This window comes from Prosopis cineraria, unplaced genomic scaffold (genome assembly GCF_029017545.1).
Source record: "Prosopis cineraria cultivar Desert tree isolate PC_DT_omini unplaced genomic scaffold, ASM2901754v1 PC10, whole genome shotgun sequence".
Lineage (NCBI taxonomy): Eukaryota > Viridiplantae > Streptophyta > Magnoliopsida > Fabales > Fabaceae > Prosopis > Prosopis cineraria.
Window position 1 is genome coordinate 1,355,671 of NW_026555341.1, and position 20,063 is coordinate 1,375,733.

Genomic DNA, 20,063 nt, shown 5'->3' on the forward strand with positions numbered 1-20,063 from the left:
CGGTTTTGTCACTTTCTACAACTCTCATGCATAATTTTTAACATGTATAATTACTCAACACACAGTAACTAGCGCAGGAGTCAAATTTAAAAATTATGTCTTAAAATTACAAAATGTTTGATAGAGAAAATACTTTTCATGAATGCGCAATAAAATACAACAACATTGTGAGTGCACCGACACTCTTTTTTTTTTTTCCTTTCCATATTCATTTTTAACCCTTTTCTTATTCCTAAAATGTAGATTCATATTTAGTAAGTTAAGTATATGCAGAGAATTCAAATGCAAAACTCTCTCCCCATCCCTGCTAACCCTTGGATTGAAAGAAATCAGAGACTCGGTAAGAGGTAAGAGGCTCTAGGCGTGGCCGTCCGTTGTTTTGTTTGGGTACGTTACGCTTTAACCTCGCAATGAAAGATAAAATAATGGGAAAGAAGGAAGTAAACTGAAAGGGATCGGAGGAGCAGGTGAGAAAGAAATGAAGAGCAAGTACGGAGGGTCAAGAAACTTCGGGTGAGGTTTGTTGTGGGTTGAAAGGAAATGAAGAGATGGGATGAAAATGAGGATTCAAAATGCAAAGGGAATGATTCAAACTTCAAAGGGCTTCGAATTTGAACGGAAGAGAGGGAGGGACACGAGACTGCCACACTCGGATATGCAAGCAATTTCAGCACAAAATCAAACCCACGTACGGGCAATATTAAATAAAGAGTGGTGACCCTTATAATGCCAATAGGCAATAGGGTATCTGATATCTGCGGAAAATGTGCCCTCGCTCCCTCCAATTACAAACATTAAGCGGTTACTTCATTGCTTGACCTTCATGATGAATTTGTGCATTGGACTCGCAGCACCCCTCATATTCAATCTAAGAAGCACCTATTTGAGTACATATATTGGATTCGATACAACATGATATAATTGATACAACAGCTTTCAAAGTTTTAGAATACAGATACAAGTACAGGTAACTTCATTTTTAAACAAGTATCTCCAAAGTGAGATGAAGATATTTGTAATAATCAATCAAAGCATTAAATTTTTTAAGTTTTGAAGTGATATAGGAAAATATTATTGAAAAAAATTATAATACAAATATTAAAATATATGATACATATGATATAGTATTGTACATCTATTGTATTGGATATAAGTGTGTTTACTTTTCCCTTCTTCTTCTTCTTCTTTTTAATATTGGTACTTCATAGCATTCGATACTATGTTATTCACCCCTTACCTGCTGAGAAAGCTGCTATTCCAGCTTCTTACTCTAACCATTAAACTAATTAAAGAAATCCAGAATCAATGATGAAGTTGAGGCAATCAAGAAGCCATTCATTACTTCCCAAGTTCACTAAACAACTACTCCTTCCGTTCCTATCCTTTTCATATATAAGATATTTTTATTTAAATCTCATATATTGATAAAGGTTTATTATTTAGTTGAATTTAGATAAAAATATAATGATTTTTCAGTTTTACTCCTAATAATATTATAATTAATATCACGATAGTGATAGAAAAAATATACAATTAATGATTTATTATGTTTTTCAAGACAAGAGTAAAATTGTCTAATTACTTAAAAATGTCATTGTCACCCTTTATATTTAGGGACAAAATAAATTTTTAAAAAACACTTTATATATAGGGATGGAGGAAGTAATTGTATGTTTTTCCTACCGCCATCATGATATTAATTATGATATTATTAGGAATAAAATTTAAAAAAAATTATGTTTTCATGTGAGTTTAACTAAATAACAAATGTTTATTAGTATACAGGATTTAATTAAAAATACTTTATATATAGCGACGAAGGAAGTAATTGTCTATTTTATTTTTTAATATAAGGATAAAATTATTTAATTTTTTAAAAATATTATTAACATTATTTATATTTAAGAATAAAATAAATTTTTAAAAAATATTTTATATATAAAGATGGAAGAAGTAGGTAATAGCAGGTTTGGTGGCTCCCATAAATTCACACCAACCGCCTCTTGCCATGTTCACTCTACTGACCTTTATGGCCAATTAACTTTATGCATGGTTTTTTTTTTTTTTTGGTATGACCCATTCGTTGTTGGAGTTTCTCACTGTAAACTATATAGTATATACATAGGTTGATCTCGCCTTCATCTCAAATTCAAATAAACATGGCCAAATGAAAACGATATTTTTTCGGGAAATACAAGCAACCCCGTAACCGAATTTATATTTGGTAATCTTTCGTGATTTCTGTGTTGCTTTCTTGCCGTGTTACTTTTCTCATATTTATATGAAGTAACATTTAAGTGTGATATACTAAACCAAGTATCTCTACAAAGTAATTGATAGCGATATGGCAAATAGGGTCATTACAACGTAACACCCATCAAAGGATCGTATGTATATAATTCCCAGGGTAGGAGTTTCAATAAATTCCCTACAATAACATAATACACAAACACCCATTGAGCCACTCCTCTATGGTTACAACCCCCACCGCTTTCAAGGAACACATAAATGCAACCCAACTCACCAATTCTCTGTAGCAAACCAGAGAACAAGACGTATTTACTTGTTACCGCAAGAGTGAAAACCGACATATTTTGGTGCGAGACGTGAAATCATACAAAAGTTTCTAATACAATGGCCAGCAAGAAAGGAGCACTAGTGGTCTAGTGGTAGAATAGTACCCTGCCACGGTACAGACCCGGGTTCGATTCCCGGCTGGTGCACTGCTCATCATTTTTTATTCGCTTGATGGGAGCGAGAAGTGAGAAGTGCAGCACGCCAATACCCCAAGCCCGAAGGAACAAAAACGGCTAAGTTTGAGTTTTGACCAAATTCAGCGGAGCCAATCTATTCACATATTTAATAAATTAATTTTTACTATTTTAATATGTTATTGATCTTAAAGGGGGAGAGACCAAAAACTATTGGCTTATTTGGCATTTAAAATAGGGCTTGAAATGATATTTAAAATTTTAAAAAAATCTAACTAAAACCAATCAAGTTTAATTCATTTTGGTTGAAGGTAAAAACCAAAACCTAAACCCAATCATCAATCGATTTGTCAAAATTGAAAACCAAACCAAGCCTTATTTGAAGTTGTTATTGATAGGTTCAGTTTAATCCGTTTGGATCGATCACGAATAGGGTCACAGAAACTAAATGAAGGGGGGCGGTAATGGAGACCATAATAATCATCGTTTATTTAGTTATGTAATTTCCCCCGTGATTATTCTACTCTAGTTAAGGATGATGTGCCCACGAAAACCACGTCTATCACCCGGGCAAAAAAAAAAAAAAAATTGGAAAGCAAGTAAGACAAGCTATGGTCATTCTACGACAGAGGGATGCATATCCATGTAGCTTATGTCTTCTATCTATATATACAGCGTTCTGAAATGCAACGGGCAGATCATTTTATAAAATACTAACAATGTGTCGCCTCGTCTCTCTTTGGCTGGCACGAGGATGCTACCCGTAAGACTTAAGAGCGGTCCTTCCGATGCCATTTCTCTTTCTCCTGACCTCCCTCAGGTAACAAACTAAATTTGTTGCTTGTATCGTCGCTTTTCTTATCCACATTGTCCAAAAACCGTCTCACGGATTTGTTGTAGATCTCGAAGATGAATGACATATCTCTAATCTGCATGCGAGCCAGTTGCCACAAATTATTCTGCTTCTCGAGGAACAAAAGTGGGCATTTATATCAAGTCAACTAAAAATGGAAAGCAATCGCATTTACCTCAATCAGACTACCAGAACTAAGACCCCGCATCTGCCCAGTGACAATTTCCTTGCCATTCACGAAGATTGAACTCTTGCCAAGATTTTTTATAATAAAAGAACCGTTTGCTTCCATACTTATTAGAGCCTAGCAATTAACATGAAGTAATTCTTGCCATTACGATTTCAGTGTAGAAAATTAAAAATCAATCAAGATATTTATAAAAGTTATAGGAAGCCACACTGTTTACGAGTCACAAACAGATGTACAACTCACTATGAATTTCATGCAAATGCATGAGACCTACTCAAGTTTCTAAAAAATGAGTACAAATATTCTTCTGGTTCTTGCTGTATATAGCGCCCATGCAAATGGAATATGATCCAGAGTCCAGACACGGGAAAGAATAAAACTTGTTCCAGAAAGATCTGTAAGATCATTATCCTATTCCAAGGAATGAATGCGACCTAGTAAGATATTGGCCGTCCAGCGATTTATTAATCTCTCAGAAAAGATTCTTTTTTTAGGAAATGACAAGTACATCTCATGCATCTGGAGTTCAAAAAAAATCACAAGTTACACCGAGAGAAATCTTACTTGTCGTCTAGATATTTTGTTAGCCCGCCCTTCTCTTCCCAAGTCAATATCAACTTTTATATCATCTGTTGCTCTGCCAAGTATAACCTGTGACGATGCCAAGTGAGGAAGTGCAAAATTCAGCATCTCATACTAAAGAATAAGCCCTAGAAAGACACGCGCAGCAGTATATAGCGGCAAGTTTAGCCTAACAATGGGTACTCAAGAAAGAGAGCCTGATAATGGGAAATCTTTTGTCCAGGCTGCAGATGGTTGACACTACACTGAATTCAATGAGTTTAAACATTAAACATAATTCAAACTCAGAATGAGCAACCAAAAGTACATGAAATAACATCCTCAAAGACCAGGGGAATAACTACTTCTTCTTCTTCTTCTTTGTATAGCCCAATTTCCAGAGACAGTATCAACAACTATGATCATAATTACTTCATGACTAACACAGTGGCAATAGCTTGACAAGAAAAACCACAAGGGCTAACTGGCAATAGTGCATGCATCTGTCCCCACACACACACACACACAAGCATTCCCTAATAGGATCTAACATATTCATTGACTTTAAACAAATACAGCAAACAAGTTGTACAGGAGGAAAGATAATATTAAGGGAAGACTCAGCTTCCATATCTAAAATGAAAAGGCTCAATGCATGCACCTGGCTTTTCTTAATATATTGCTTCAGGTTGCGCCCATATAACATAGCAAGTGCACCCCGTGAGGCAATAGCTCTATGCACATGGGATTGAGCACATTGTTCCAGTCTCATGATGGTCCTCTTGGAATATTCGATTTGATACCTAGAAGCTGGAATGAAAGTGCATACTAGATGACAAACAGCCATCATTGAAATACAGAGATCAAAAAATTCAACGTGGAACCACATCAATAATGTTTTGTTGGGCAAAATATTCTAGTTCTAGACTTCTAGTATATATTGTTTCAGAAGGAGAAAAGAGAAGTAAGAAGACTAGCAGAGTAACAGTTTAAATTTCAAAACATCAATTGAAAACCTAAAGTATGTGGCGATCCTCAATAGGTAAACCCTGAGCACTCACAACAACGCCTGACTAGGGAGTCATGGAATTGCAATTTTAGGCTGGATTTCAATCCTGTACCCCATTATTTCATTCTATGTGGACATGAAACATAACAATTCATCAGAAGCAACCAGCAACTTCATTCACAAGAATAAATTCTAAAATATTCAAGCCAAACTAACAATGTCCATTTTAAACCTTTTTATTTTTGCCACAACTTAAAGCCATATCAAAACTGTGATCATCTTATTTTTATCTGGTATCAAATGAATTACCTTCTCTACTTGCGCTTGAATCTTGATCAGTTGGACATAAATCCATTTCCAGAATCTGAGAAAGCAACACCAATAATTATGAAAGATTACCTGATAAATTGGATCATGAGGGAACACACTATTCAATGTAACAATTAATACTTACCATCGTCTCAATATCAGAGAAGTAAGGAATGTCATTATTGTTATCGTTGTCATTGTCTTCCTCTACTTCTTCCTGAGCTAAACCTAAAAGGTTTCCTTCTGTTTTAGGAAAACCATTATGTTTATCAGCTTTTGAATGAGCAGCAACATTAGTTGAAGCTGGAGCATCAATTTCCTGTTTATGACAAGCACCTTCAATGAATTTTTGTTCACAAAAAGAACAACCATAAAATTAGTTCACCAAAAAGTTCGCATCTAGTTATAAAGTATCCTGAAATTGAAGTATTTAACCTCTTCTTTCAGACGCCCATCTGCAGCAGACTTGATGGCTACATTAACTAATCTGCTTGGACTTGGATTGACGCTGGCCGTTTGACCCTGTCTTGAGACTGCAGAAAATTGGTTTCTGCCAAGATACTCTGTCTTCATAGCAACACCAACAGGCTGTTGGTTTGGCTTTATGTTAGCCACCAAAGCAGGTCTAACTATCTGTGAAGTTGTGAACGAGTGTGAAGGATTGCCTTCTTTCTTCAACTTTATCTCTGCTTCTATATTTCGTTGATTACTAGAAGAGGGAACTGGAAAACCACCCTCCTTATGAGTTGGTTGAGTTTTAGAAGGAACTACGAGAGGTGAGCCAAAATCATCATTGGATGGAATTTCAGAGTCCTCCGTGTTCAACACACAATGAATAAATTCATCACCAAGGCCAGCACAATGAAGACTTTGCTGTGCAACAAATGATTGCATATCATTACCAGGATTAGAAGTAGAGTCCCGATCACCATGACCGCAGTCTGATGGGTTGGCTACAACCTCTAACGTGTTAGTAGATGAATCACGAGGAATAAGTTGCGTTTCTTTATTTGACTTATGAGATTCATGGAAATCAGGTGCATCGCTGCTCTGGATTTCACTAGGAGAAGTCAACAGAAGCGAATCAAGGTTGTCATAACAAGACTTTTCAGGTGCGTCTTTCCCATCTATATCCATAAATAACAGCTCATCGTCATTAGTGAAGTTTAAGAGAGAATCCGAAAGGTTTGCTATTTCTTCTTTGGAGATAGCATTGGCAACATCTGACACATCACTGACATGTTTCCCTTTCAACTGATTAGGAAGCGCTGACTGCTCTTCCACACGTTGATCTTTATTTTCTACGCTCACATGGACAGGCATAGTAGGTGCTGTGATATCCTCCATTGTTTTCCAAAGTGGCTCAGGCAGTGAATGAGCGGAACCTACTTCCTCTAGCCCTGAGCAATTCCTATAATCAACTAAATTATCCACAAGTAAGTTATTCATGTCCTTCTTTACATTTTCCTGTAGCAAAGAGGCTCCATTGTCTTTTTTACCTGACATAGTACCTGGTTCCTGAAATCCAATATCCTTTTCAACCTTATCGCCCTTCCTACAGTACCCTGCAAGAGACTCATCATACACCATTATATCCTTTTCACAAACACCATCTCCAGTGTTCTCAACAACATTCACTTCATGACGCAAAGCCTTATCAAAAGAGTCCATCATCTCCATGCAGACTCTTTTGCGAATGGCATAATACTGCTTGCGAATGCTTTGAGCTTTTCTTTTGGCGGAACTATCAGCCAAGCTTTCTTTAGTTCCATTCCCGCTGGATTTGAAAGGCATAGTCAGCGGAGGATGCTCTAAATTAACCATAGAAGCAGAAGATTTAGCTGAAATATCAGGATCATAAAGGAGAGACTGCCATCGATCCCGCAACTCCCTAAGCGTATATTTCCGCGAGAACTGAACCGCTCCTTTGGCAAGTGATTCCAAAGAAGCGCCCGCCTATACATAACAAACAAATAAAATGCATCAATCGAAGGAGAACTGAAGCAACAAGCAAGATTAGCGGGTACTTTCAACCATTACAGTCTGCATAAAATTAATAACGATAGGCGAATTCCACTAAATTGACAACTCAGAGGCAACTGCAATTGCAGAAACGAAGCACCAAGCGACGGGGAGAGATTAGGGTTTTAATTTCATGCATCGGATGGAACAAAGTGATTTCGAAAAAGAAAAAGGGGTACCTCGACAGCGTTCTTCAAGCGCAGGTCATCTTCAGGAACCCATGGAGCTGCCGAAACAATGTCAACCATGAGCTCCATGAATCTGCTGATTATAATTCAATTGTTTGGGGGGGGGGGGAGCAATCGATCGGCGTTCCCGATTCTGATTTCAGGAATTTGCGATGAAGAAGCTGGAGGACCAACTACTTCACTTCACTTCAATTCAATTTAATTCATGGTCGATGGAAAGTAGGAAATCAAACATGCCTAACAAGTGCAAAATGCAAATTGTGACGAGCGGGGGTCGGGTTTCTCAATTTCCGAACTCCTGAGAATCCTCCAAAACCATTTCACACTCATGACTCGCTTTCTCTCGAGAGTTGCGACCAATAGGAGCCAACGTTCATTGGAATTAATAATCCATTTAAAACTGCTACTATTTCAGCATTCAGTTTTCCCCTTTTCATGACACACAAACACAGGCACAAATAGACACGCCTTTTGGCAAAAAACTGCTACTATTATTTGCTTAAAAATAGAAATGACTGATTTTCATAATTTAAAATGCCAAAATAAGTAAAATTAGTTGCTTAAAAGAGAAAGTTTTAAAAACTATCCAGATTATAAATAAAAGAATTAAAAATTATTTTTATCCTTCAACGATACTCAAAAAATTATTAAAAACTCTATATTTAATTATAAATTAATTTTATTTTCCAACGTTAAAGATTCCTTCATATAGTGATATTCCTTTTACTTACCCGTTTGTTTTCGTTAGTGGGTCCCATTTGTGTATTTTTTAATATTTTTTATTATAAAATATTCTCTCCCTCCTTGTTCGTCTCTTCCTCTGCTCTCTCTCGAGATCGGATAAGTTGGCTGTTGTGGGAGCAAGTCGTTCATTTTCTATCAATTACTCTAAGATTAAATGAAGGATCTAGTAATTGATCCTTAGCACCACGCAGGGGAAAAAAAAAAAAAAGGTTAAACAAGGCCAAAGGAGAATGGCATATCAAGCTAAAACAATGGGTAATCCCACTCTCTTTCTCCCTTCCTTATAGTCTCTCTCTGCTCCATCTTAGCCACAGCTTCAGCGTCCTCTCTACATTTTCCTCCGTTCCTTCTCTGCATTCTTTATTTCCATGCATGCATGACACCATGATAGCAGATCATGGATTCTGTTGAAGCAAGAAAATGCCATGATGTTGCCATGAAAAGGCTTGTCACCATGAAGAAATATGAGGAGAGAGAGGAAGAGAGAGAGAGAGGACAGAAAAGATGAGAGGAAGGAGAGAGAAAGTGGAGGAGAGAGAGGACTTGGCTCGTCAGAGATATTACTAGTTCGCCAATGTCTAGACCACTCGCTGCAAACTCTAAAATCTACAATGCCCATCAGCACCCTTGCTGATGAAAGATGCACCTTTTTCAATCAATCCATAGTGCATGTCCAAGTCCCATATCAAAGTTTAGTTAGAGCCCATGTCTCCCATAGTCCCTCCCTTGCCGACCTCCTCAAATGCGTCATCGGAGATGCTTAAAACAATGTTGCAAATCAACACTGAAGATTTGTTGTTGTCAAAATGATGAGACCCTATAAATCTCCGACATGTATAAGTACCCAGAAGGTCACTCCATTGATCTCTCTTGTTTTCGATGATTCTGTATCCACTTTACCAATATAAGTATCCAGCTTCTTCCTCTCCGCCAATTTGTACATTGCCGCCATCATTCTCGAGTACTCCATCGTATTTCTATATACATATATACAATATAACCCTAAACTCTGATCAACAATCACACACACATAACAATATTGAAAGCCACACAGTACATATACTTATGTATTACTTACTTGAGGATTAGCTTGAACTAAGTGTGATAGCCAATGTTCTTAAGGTTCAAAGCAGTGACTTTCTCTTGACTCAGAGGTCCTCCAATGATTAACACGATCGTAATGCCTAGATTCAATAAACATCTCATGCATCTTAATTGTCTCTGGTAGTGCTAGTGCAAAGCAGAGATGCGATTCGCAAGGAGAGAGGGAATGAAGAGGGGAGAGGGAGGAGAGAGAGTAATATTTGCATATTATAAAAATATTAAAATGAATTATAAGACCCACTATTTAATATTTTATAATAAAAAATATTAAAAAATTAAACGTGGAACCTACTTAATAGATAAATAATGTTACCACAAAAAATATAACAGTTACAAACATAATCATTGTCAAAAGTTTTTTACTATTATAAGTTTATACTTTTAATTATGACAATCATTTTTTTAAAAAATATAAAAGTGTCATCTCATATCATATCAGCATCTCCTCATGCCATGTTAGACTGACATGTGCCATATCACTTGCCACGGCACGTGCCAGGTCACCCCGTCATGTATGCGCCACGTCATGCGGTGTCATATATTCATTATGAAATTTGTCTAAGTTAAAATTTGAATCCTTAATCTCTACCTCTCAGGCCGTAAATCTATTTTTTTGTCAGTTAAACTGAAATGTACTTGCAGTTATTATATGTAAAATTAAATATATATTATTTAATTACATACACGTATATCAAATAATATATTATTAGAAATATATACATATATATTTTATTTTCATTTATTAATATGATAAAATAATTTATGTGAGTGTATATATATTATATATTCTTAATAAAATATTATTGTAGCAAATATTTTTTAGGAGAATGAAATTAAAATGAAATAATTTTTAAATATTAAATAATTTTCTTATAAACGTCTTAACCAATTTTTAAATTACGTGTTTATTTTCTAAAGGAAAATGATTGAGTATATACTTTATTTATAATTATGTATTACATTAGTTTACATTAAATATCTTTTATTTTTTTCATAATTTTCTCAAAAATTAATAAATAAATTATTAAACGTTTTTCTTCTCCCAAATAGACACCATGTGAATATCAAGCTAAGTATCAAGTGTGTCATGTATTAAGTAGTCTATAATGTCATTTACATCTTATAACATCCATACAACTTTAACATTTCAGTGCTATTTATATATATATATATATATATATATAAGTAAGTAAGTAGGTTTTTATGTATAACTAAGCTTGATTATAATTTATTTTTTTGAAATAATTCATAAAAAATTATAAAAAATAATTCATTTATATTTATATATAACTTAGCTTGATTATGTATGCTAGCTTAATAAGATCATTATTAAAAATTAATCCATAAGAAATTTTTTTAAATGTAATTATTAAAATACTAACTTAACAATATTATTATTTTAAAAAGTAATCATTATCGATCTTATATATAATTTATTTTTATTCTATATATAAATACCTTTAGTGGCAACAAATTTTGCCACTAAAAGTAATTATGTAAATTATTTTTTATAAAAATTTTGTTAATTTTTTAATTATTTTTTATCAAAATACTTTTGGCAGCGATAGTTTATCGCTGCTACAAATAATTACATAAATTATTTTTAATTTTTCAATTATTTTTTTATAAAAATACTTTTGATAAGAAATTACATAAATTATTTTAATTTTTTAATTATTTTTTATAAAAATATTTTTGGCGACAATAGTTTGTCACCTTTAAAAGTATTACATAAATTATTTTTAATTTTTTAATTATTTTTTATGAAAATATTTTTGACAATGAGAAACTATTGCCACTAAAAGTAATTATATAAATTTATTTTTTAGGAAAATACTTGTAGTATTTAAAAGTCACCGCAACTCTACTTTTGGTGGTGACTTTTAATAGCTACATAATGTTATTATCAATTTTTTTTAATGCGTCAAGGGCATGGACAATTAAATTTTTAAAGTTAAGGAATAAAATTGATTCAAAGTGAAATTTAGGATCGTCAATGATCTTTTGCATATAGTTGAGAGACAAAATTAACTCTTAATTCTAAATATAACTATAAACAAAGGAGTAAAATTTTTTATCCTTTTATTACTTCATTAGAATTTGAGGAAGAGACAGAGGAGGAAAAAAATCAAAAAACCAAAAATATGACCATAACTCTCAGAAGTTGAATCTATAATCCAATAATATATCTTTTTAAAAAAATATAATTTTGAGTCCTTACATTTGGCTCGAATTTGTTATAGATCTTTCTACTTTTTTTAATGTTCTAAATTTCTACAATTTTATTTTTTAGTGTTTTAGGTCCCTCCACAAGTGGTATTATATAGATCTAAAACACTAAAAAATAAAAGTTTAAAAACTTATAATGTTGAAAAACAAAAGTGTAAAGACATAAAATATTAAAAAAAGTGTGAGGATTTATAATAAAATTAGCAACATATATTTTTATGTAGAAATAGCAGTAAGATGTCATTTTATAAAAGAGAAAATAATGGGAAAGAGCCATTTGAAACTTAGCTCAAATGGTGCAGATAAAGGGTGATATGGGTAGAGAACAATGTATTGAAAATTAGATAAGTTATCAAACTAGTTGAGGCACTAGTTTACGAATTAGTGGTCCAATAAAGGTTAAATTGAGGGTCAAACCTACAACAAACAGGTCATTATTAAAATAAAAAAATATAAATGAAAAAATTAATTATCAAAATATTTATTAATATCTAAGATTAATGTCTCATATAAGACATAAATATAATAATACTTATGACAATAATAAATTACTAACATTCCAAATATTTACCGGTACAAGTTTCCTACTTGAATTTTAATCTTGAATAATATCATATATGATATTTAAATATTTTATCATACAAAGTTTCCCATCTTATATCACATTTTATGAAAATATTTTAGCTTTCTTGAGTTTTTTTGAGGGAAATAAGCGCAATGTTTGAAGCACAGAGGGGCTGTTTGATGACCATGTATAAGAGATATTGCATGTGATTTTAGACGTGTTCATGTCATTTCTTTTCTTGGTTTGTGTAGCTAAGGTCTATTGGCTGCCTTTTTTACTATAAAAAAAAAAATACTTTCTTAAATCTTATTTATAAATTATTTTTATCTCATCAATATCAATACAAAAAAAAATAAAAAATAAAATTCAATAAAATTACAAACATAATCCTCAAAAAATAAATAAATTATATAATATTATTTTTCTCTCTCACTCTTTTTAAAAATAATTTAAACATTTTATTTAAAATATCATTATTAATCTAATAACTTATAAAGTGATCAATAAAATGGACTAGAGGGAATAGTTACTTTTAATGGGTTCTCTATCATCGAAAAAAGCAGAAGCATTTGTTTTTGATTTCAGCTTGTGAACACCGTATTTTGTCTGAATATTTTTTAAATTTAATAATAAATAATCAAAAAATACAAAAAATATAAAAATAAAATTTAATCCTTTTTTTAGAACTATATTTTAAAAAATAATTTTAACAAAATCAAAAAAAAATCTTGTTTAAATCTTTTAAAATCTCTCCCAATTTATCCTAACCATTCAAAGATATTGGGAATCAATTTTTAAAACCCAACTATTCTTAAATTTCTCTCATTAAATTTTGTTGTTTTTCATTGAATATATATATATAAATTTCAAAAAAGATAAACATTAATTCAAAAAAACAAAAAGAAGCCTAACTAAAGGCTGGGTATACGTTTCACCCACAGAAAAGAAAAAAAAAGAGAGAAAGAGGAGAACAGATCTTTGGCGCAGAAGAGAAAAGCAAAACCAGACTCTGCCACCAACCAAAAACATGCAAAAAAGAAAACAGAAACACGAGCTGCAAGCACACACAATCACAGAGGCAAAAGGAAGCAAAATACACAGCCACAGCATAGAAGAGACACACGCACAGCAGAAGGTAAGAAAGGAGAATGTAGAGAAGACCCTGAAAGCAAGCTGTGACCATAGAGCAGAAATGTAGCACCCACACGCCAGTTGAAAATGAGCACAGAAAAATGAAAAAAAGGCAAAACATACAGCCATACAAAAACAAAAAAAGCAGAGCATAAAAGAGGAGAAGACAGAGGGGAGAAAAAAGAAAAAGAGAAAAAAAGAGAGCATAAGAGATGGATCCAAGACACAAGAGAGAGACGGAGTGAGGGCAGGAGACCAAGAAGGAGGAAGGAGAGAAAAACTGGAAGAGAAGAGAGAAAACCAGAGGAAGAAAATTGGAAGAAAAAAAATAGAGCCACGAACGAGAGAGAAAGAATAACAGAGATTGAGAGAGAGAGACTAAGAAGGAGAAACAGAGACTGAGAGAAAACACAGAGACAGCACGGAGAAGAGACGAGAATGAGTCCAAGAGAGGATGGAGAATGAGAAGGGGACGGTGAAGTGGGGGAGAGAGACTAAGAACGAGAGAGATTTGAAGGAGAGGTCTATGACACCATGCGCGAAGGACAGATCAAATGGAAGGTGGCACCATGTGAGAAGGCCGAATCTGAGATTGAGAGAGATGGTCGAAACTCTAGAAAAAAAAAGAGAGAGATAAACGAATGAGAAGGAAAGAGTAGTAGCATCTATCGAGTGTAGAGGAAACTGCAATACTGACCTTCACGCCGTCAGGGAGAGAAACACATACACACTCTTTTTTTTGTTCTCTATCTCTTCCTCCTGCATAATATGCTCTATCTGCGTTCTCTTTGATTTGCTCTTTGTTCTTCATCTTTATCGAATAAAGGTTTTCAATTGAGGATTGTAATTATCGTCATGGCTACTCTCAATGGTCAAACTAAAACTGTTCAAGGCAACATAACTCCCTCTATGTCGCCTCTTCATGCAGCAAAGAGCATTGATTTTCAGCCTGTTCTCTAAAGGTTGCAATCTAAATTGATGTCACACGAGTGCTAGATGTTTTACAAGCAATAAAGAATTAAAAACATGTTCAAAACTTGAGGTTGAGGCGATGAAAGCGTTGTCTTGAGAGGAAGAAGAATGCAAACCTAGAATTACAAGTTACTCAGGTAATATTTAAATCATATCATCTCCCTTAATTTGGATTCATTGATGAACATATATGTATATTGATAGATATTATGAGTGTGGACTGATCCAGATGTATGTTTAGGCATAAAAAAAATTAAAATTTAAATATTTTTCCATGTAGAATTTAGAACATATTTGAGAGGTGTTTGACAAAATAAAAAAAAGGAGAGCTTGTGAGAATATTGTTGATAATTTTGTGAGGTGATTGTGGTTTGAAGTCACTTCTATCATGGTTATGATCTTGCTAAAAGTTTATGTCAAATCTATAATTTTTTTAGAATATATCCTCAAATCAAAAGAATAGTGAATTGTCAAAATAGTTTATTTCTCTATTCTTTCCATGGCCTTTATTGCATGAATTGTTTAGCGACCCACAATATTATACATTGACTGCAAATACAAATATTTTGGCTATCTATTTGTCATGTGAGATTTTAAGAATCTCCATAGGCACTTAAAATGATTTCATACTGTGTAAATTAATAAGATTTCACAGGTATGAGAATCAATCTTATAATAAAATATTTAAGTTTCATGTGAGATTTTAAGAATCTTTAGACAAAATTAAATTAATTGCCTTATCGTGTATAATAATAAATCCTTGCAATATCGTGATTCACAATTTGTATATATTACATAAACAAATTTTTGTAAATAAAATAATAAACATTTTTTATAATATTAATTAATTAAGTTAATAATTATATTATCTAATTAGATCTTGCGATCACGTGAGATTTTTGAAATTTCGTAGACCTTTAAGATAATCGTACTACCGTGTGAATCAATAAGACTTTGCAAATATAACGATTAAGATTTTTATATTTAAAAATATGCATTATATAATTACGCATTAAAATATATTCAAAGTGAATATTATTTAATCCGTTTATCGTGTGAGACTTTGAATCTCTGCAGATATTTAAGATAATCCCATATCGTGTAAATCAATAAGATTTCACAGATATGAAAGTAAAACTAATATATTAAAATTAACTCTCTTTTTATAATTTAAATTAATAATTTATTTAAGTCTCATATGAGATTTTAAGAATCTTTGTAGAGACCTAAATTAATCATCTCATCGCGTGAGATAATAAATCCTCACAGATATAGTGATTCTCAATTTTTATGATAAATAAATAATTTTTATAAATAATGATATAATACACAATTTAGAAAAATTAATTAACCAAATTAATGTATTTAAATTATAATCATATTTACCAATTGTATCTCTTAGTCATGTAAGATTTTTGAATCTACGTAGACTTCTAAGATAATCGTATTATTGTATGAGCCAATAAGACTCTGCAGATATAACGATTAAGTTTTTTAAAATATATATATATAAATTATATATTAAATTAAAGATATATTTAAATAAATTTAATTCTTTCATCGTGTGAAATTTTAGAATCTTCACAGATATTTAGGATAATTACATTACCATATAAGTTAATAAGGCTTTGCAGGTATGATGATTAAAATTCTTTAAAAACATGTACATACATGCTTAAATAAATTATTACTAGCATTTAAAAATAAATAAATTAAATTGCTAAATTTTTTTATCGTGTTAAATTTCAGAATCTTCACAAATATTTAGAACAATTGCATTACCGTATGAACTAATGAGGCTCTGCAGGTATAGTAGTTAAAATTCTCAATTATAAAACACAAAAAATAATAAAATAATTTTAAACCCTTTTCTTTTCTTTATTTCAAAATTCAAAAATTAAAAAAATAATTAAAATTAAATTACTTTTTGTAATTTAAAACACACATATTAAAATTTTAAAAATTATTTTATTTATAAAATGGTGAATTATTTTTAATTAATTTATTTTTAAAAATATTTTCACCAACAACGTTCAAGCCCAAACTACATAGATTTTGATCCCCATCACAGGGTACGTAGGCTTCAGAGTCAGATTTTGAGTTAAGTCCTCCCTCATAAATAAATAAACATTTCTCACTTAATTCTTATCATTTTTAAAACATATGAATATAAGAGGGATAATTAAAATAATTTTAAAACCATATTAATATAACATAACAAATTTCAGGCAACCGTTCTAATGAACGGGTGTTGTGGGGTGCTTAACATCTTTCCCACACTCAACCAACTCCCGAACCTATTCTTTAATTTCACAGACCACCCTTATCCTCCATTAATTGATTTCTTGAGATTTACTTCAAAATTTTAATTGCGACTCCTCATTCGATTCGGTTTCGCCATGAAGACTGGGACCTTTGCTCGCACGCCGTCCGCGTCGCATGTTTTCAAGTGCGACACGGCTAACACAATCCTACATGACCTTCACACTTCCACGATTCTACCTGTTCATAAAAGCTCAGATGGCAATAGCAGCAAAGAAGGGAAGAGAAATGCAAAACAGAAATAGAGAACACCAGCTAGCAACACAGACAGAGATGAGTAGACGAGCAGTAGCGAGAGACAGAGACCAAAGTTTCAATTATAGCAGCAACCTGACGACGACTTTTCAGACAGAGACACGGAGAGAGATGGTAGCAGCTACAGCGAATGAAAGATGGGAGAGGGTGAGCGGGAGGATCGATTTGGGGTAGGGATTAATTCTTCTCTCATCTTTTTGGGCTTAGAACTTCAAACGTTCATTTCATTCTTTTTTTATTTTTTTTATAATCCTAAAAATGATGACGTTTTGGAGCTTTGGCAGACAAAAAATATAACTCAACTAGCTCATCCAACCCATCGAGGTTATTCCCAGGTTGACCTAGTTAATACTTCTCCAGTTTACCTAGTAAACCAATCCAGCCAATTGGCCGGCGATCCAATCCAATTTTTCATTCATTGGTAGAAACCGTGATGCAAAACCCCCTTGTATATTTGAAAAGAATAATTGAAAGTGTCGCATTTTGCACTTCTCTTGACAATAGGATGATATAGATAATGTCTTCTCTTGTTGGCCAATTATCATTCAGATATATTACGACTATTAATTTAATACATTATTTTTCTGTCATTTAAAATGTTTTAATGAATCAGCGTTACATTTTTCTTTCCTTCGTCTTCTTCTTCTTTCTTTTTTCTTTTTAATGTATTTTTGTGTTTCTTACAGCACCAAGGCACACCTCGTCGTCTCGAGTGAGGTGTAAGCCAAGAGGAGCATGTGAAATGCAATGAAGTGTTTATAAACTTTGGGTCTGATATGCATGAAAATGATAACTAAGATTAATTACGTGGGAAAGTGAAAAGAAAAGGTTCAAAATGAGAGTGACATTTTAATTATATATAGATAGAATAGATAGACATAGAACACAAATTAATTGGCGCGCGCGCACACACACACACATGCATGCATGCCTGATCATAACAAAATGATCTATATATACGAACATACACACATATTGCGCCCATTGTGTTTTAAGGCTCCAGCACTAATGCTTACTTTCTATATATATATAAGTGATCGAGGCTAAACAATAATAAATAACAAGCTCCAGCACCAAAGGGATATACATATAACCGATTAATTAATTAATTAATTTACATGTGGGGAATAAGAAGTCGAAGATAGTCGGGGTGATGATGAAAATTGGGATGGTTTTAATTTGCTGCTGCTGCTTATTCCACTTCATCGATCTCCTTATTCGTCAGATATTGTGGATGCACCATATATATTCGTCCTTCTTCAATTCCATCACACAAAGACACATCCCAAAATCATATTATTTCCTTATAATAATCACTTGCTGTGCAGAATTCAGGGAGCTGAAATTTTGGCATCTCAATTAAAATTAATAAACTTGAATCCCCCCAAGAAAGTAAATCTTACCATTCGAAGCACTAGACTCTTGTTCACCTGCTCCAAGTTTTTAACCTGGAACATTAATCACCACATATAAAATCTTGTCAGTTCACGAACGCAATGTTTCAATTCCAACCTGATATGAAACGATTGAACATTTTGTCTGGAAAAAAGAAATAAAGCGAAAGAATATATAATTTGACTTGATTAGTTTAATTGCAAAGCATATATTCCATTGGTCGACCTTTTTCTTGCAGGTATCGATCCGAGTTTTCGCATGAAGCTGTGAAACAACAACGCAAAAACAAGTTATATTTCAGCAGGCAAAATAACACAAGTTATGTCAGATTAGGTTCTGTACGTATTTATACTGAAGAAAAAGTCAACCTAAAATTGTTAGAGATCTGCTAAGCTGGAAAAGCATGAGCGAATGAAGTGTGTGTGAAGCTTACGATAAAAGGGCGCAAAAAAAAAAAACACAGAACTTGAAATCAAAGATTGAATGAACCAAAAACCTTCCTTTCACGTATCATTGCTGAGGAAGAAATTATGTCCTCCTCAAGACAGCGCAGTTGCTGAAAGTTCAAATCGTCCAAATCTGCGCCCAACATATTCCTTAATTTCAAAACTGTATAACTTCACCAGCATGAGCTTCGAAAAAGGTCACAACAAAGCGCGTGTGTAAATATTATTGGTTTCAATCCTCTAATTAAACTCTAAAACTGCTTTTACCTTATCTCTCTCCTTTGAGCTTATTGTTTATCTTTTTCAATTTTCTCAAGTTTTCCAGCATTCTCTGTAAACAAATAGGAATACCCGTAACATCATCAGATATATTCGAGCAATACTGAAGGCAGGACCCTTAGAAATTGGAACACCACCAAAGTCAACAATCATACGAGAGAAAGAAACAGATGGCTTAACCTCGTTGTGGCCACGCCACAAATCAACATTTCCCAACGCCTTCTGATACTGATCGATCATCTTCTTCGTTCTGCAGGAATTCCCAAAAAAACTCAGAACGTCAGAAATAGCAATAAACTAATTAATCACTATAACCTCTTTATTATTATATGTAGATTGGAAAAAGGAGATGTAGGGAGTATAGAGAGACGTACATGGGGCCAGGGGCAGTGTATTCGTGCATCTTGTTATTTTCGGAGAACATAATGAGGGAGACCTTAGCATCACAGAGAACACTGAGTTCATGAGCTTTCTTGAAGATGCCACTACGTCGCTTGGAGTCGGTGACCTGCCTGTTGGTGGGATTCTCGATCTTTCCTCTTCCCATTTTTCAACACAGTACGCACTCTCGAGTCTCGACCTCGATGCCTTCCCAAACACACGCGAACTGCGCGCAGTTGAAATTCCCATGAATGGATGTTAAAAGGTATGAAGACGAACACGAAAGAGAAAAAGGAGCAGAAGGAGATGAAGTGGATTTTCAAAAGAGGAAAACCAGAGCGAAAGCTGGTTGGAGTATATACAACTGCACTTAAATGCTAAAACGGTGAAAGAGTCG

General features: G+C 33.3%; 1 protein-coding gene, 1 non-coding gene and 1 pseudogene across 4 annotated transcripts; 1 reads left to right on the top strand and 2 right to left on the bottom strand.

The window, feature by feature from the left end:
* Positions 1–2,652: 2,652 nt before the first annotated feature.
* TRNAG-GCC (transfer RNA glycine (anticodon GCC)) lies at positions 2,653–2,723 on the top strand. Its single transcript has one exon. It is a non-coding gene; the product is annotated as a tRNA-Gly (tRNA).
* Positions 2,724–3,180: 457 nt separating this feature from the next.
* On the bottom strand, positions 3,181–8,275 carry LOC129322972 (uncharacterized). Of its 3 annotated transcripts, XM_054969453.1 has the most exons (8): positions 7,835–8,268; positions 6,069–7,589; positions 5,779–5,952; positions 5,634–5,688; positions 4,977–5,125; positions 4,319–4,405; positions 3,740–3,868; positions 3,181–3,640 (listed from the first exon to the last, which is right to left on the bottom strand). In XM_054969453.1, the coding sequence occupies exons 1-8, from the start codon at positions 7,910–7,912 to the stop codon at positions 3,482–3,484; spliced, it is 2,352 nt and encodes a 783-aa protein (XP_054825428.1). In that variant the 5' UTR covers positions 7,913–8,268; the 3' UTR covers positions 3,181–3,481. The 3 variants fall into 3 exon arrangements, with proteins under 3 accessions (XP_054825428.1, XP_054825430.1, XP_054825429.1); XM_054969455.1 differs by lacking the exons at positions 3,181–3,640; positions 3,740–3,868 and adding an exon at positions 3,913–4,165 and having other exon boundaries at positions 7,835–8,275; XM_054969454.1 differs by lacking the exons at positions 3,181–3,640; positions 3,740–3,868 and adding an exon at positions 3,913–4,188 and having other exon boundaries at positions 7,835–8,275.
* A 9,776-nt stretch (positions 8,276–18,051) lies between these two features.
* On the bottom strand, positions 18,052–20,013 carry LOC129284528 (agamous-like MADS-box protein TM6; annotated as a pseudogene).
* Between the last annotated feature and the right edge of the window lie 50 nt (positions 20,014–20,063).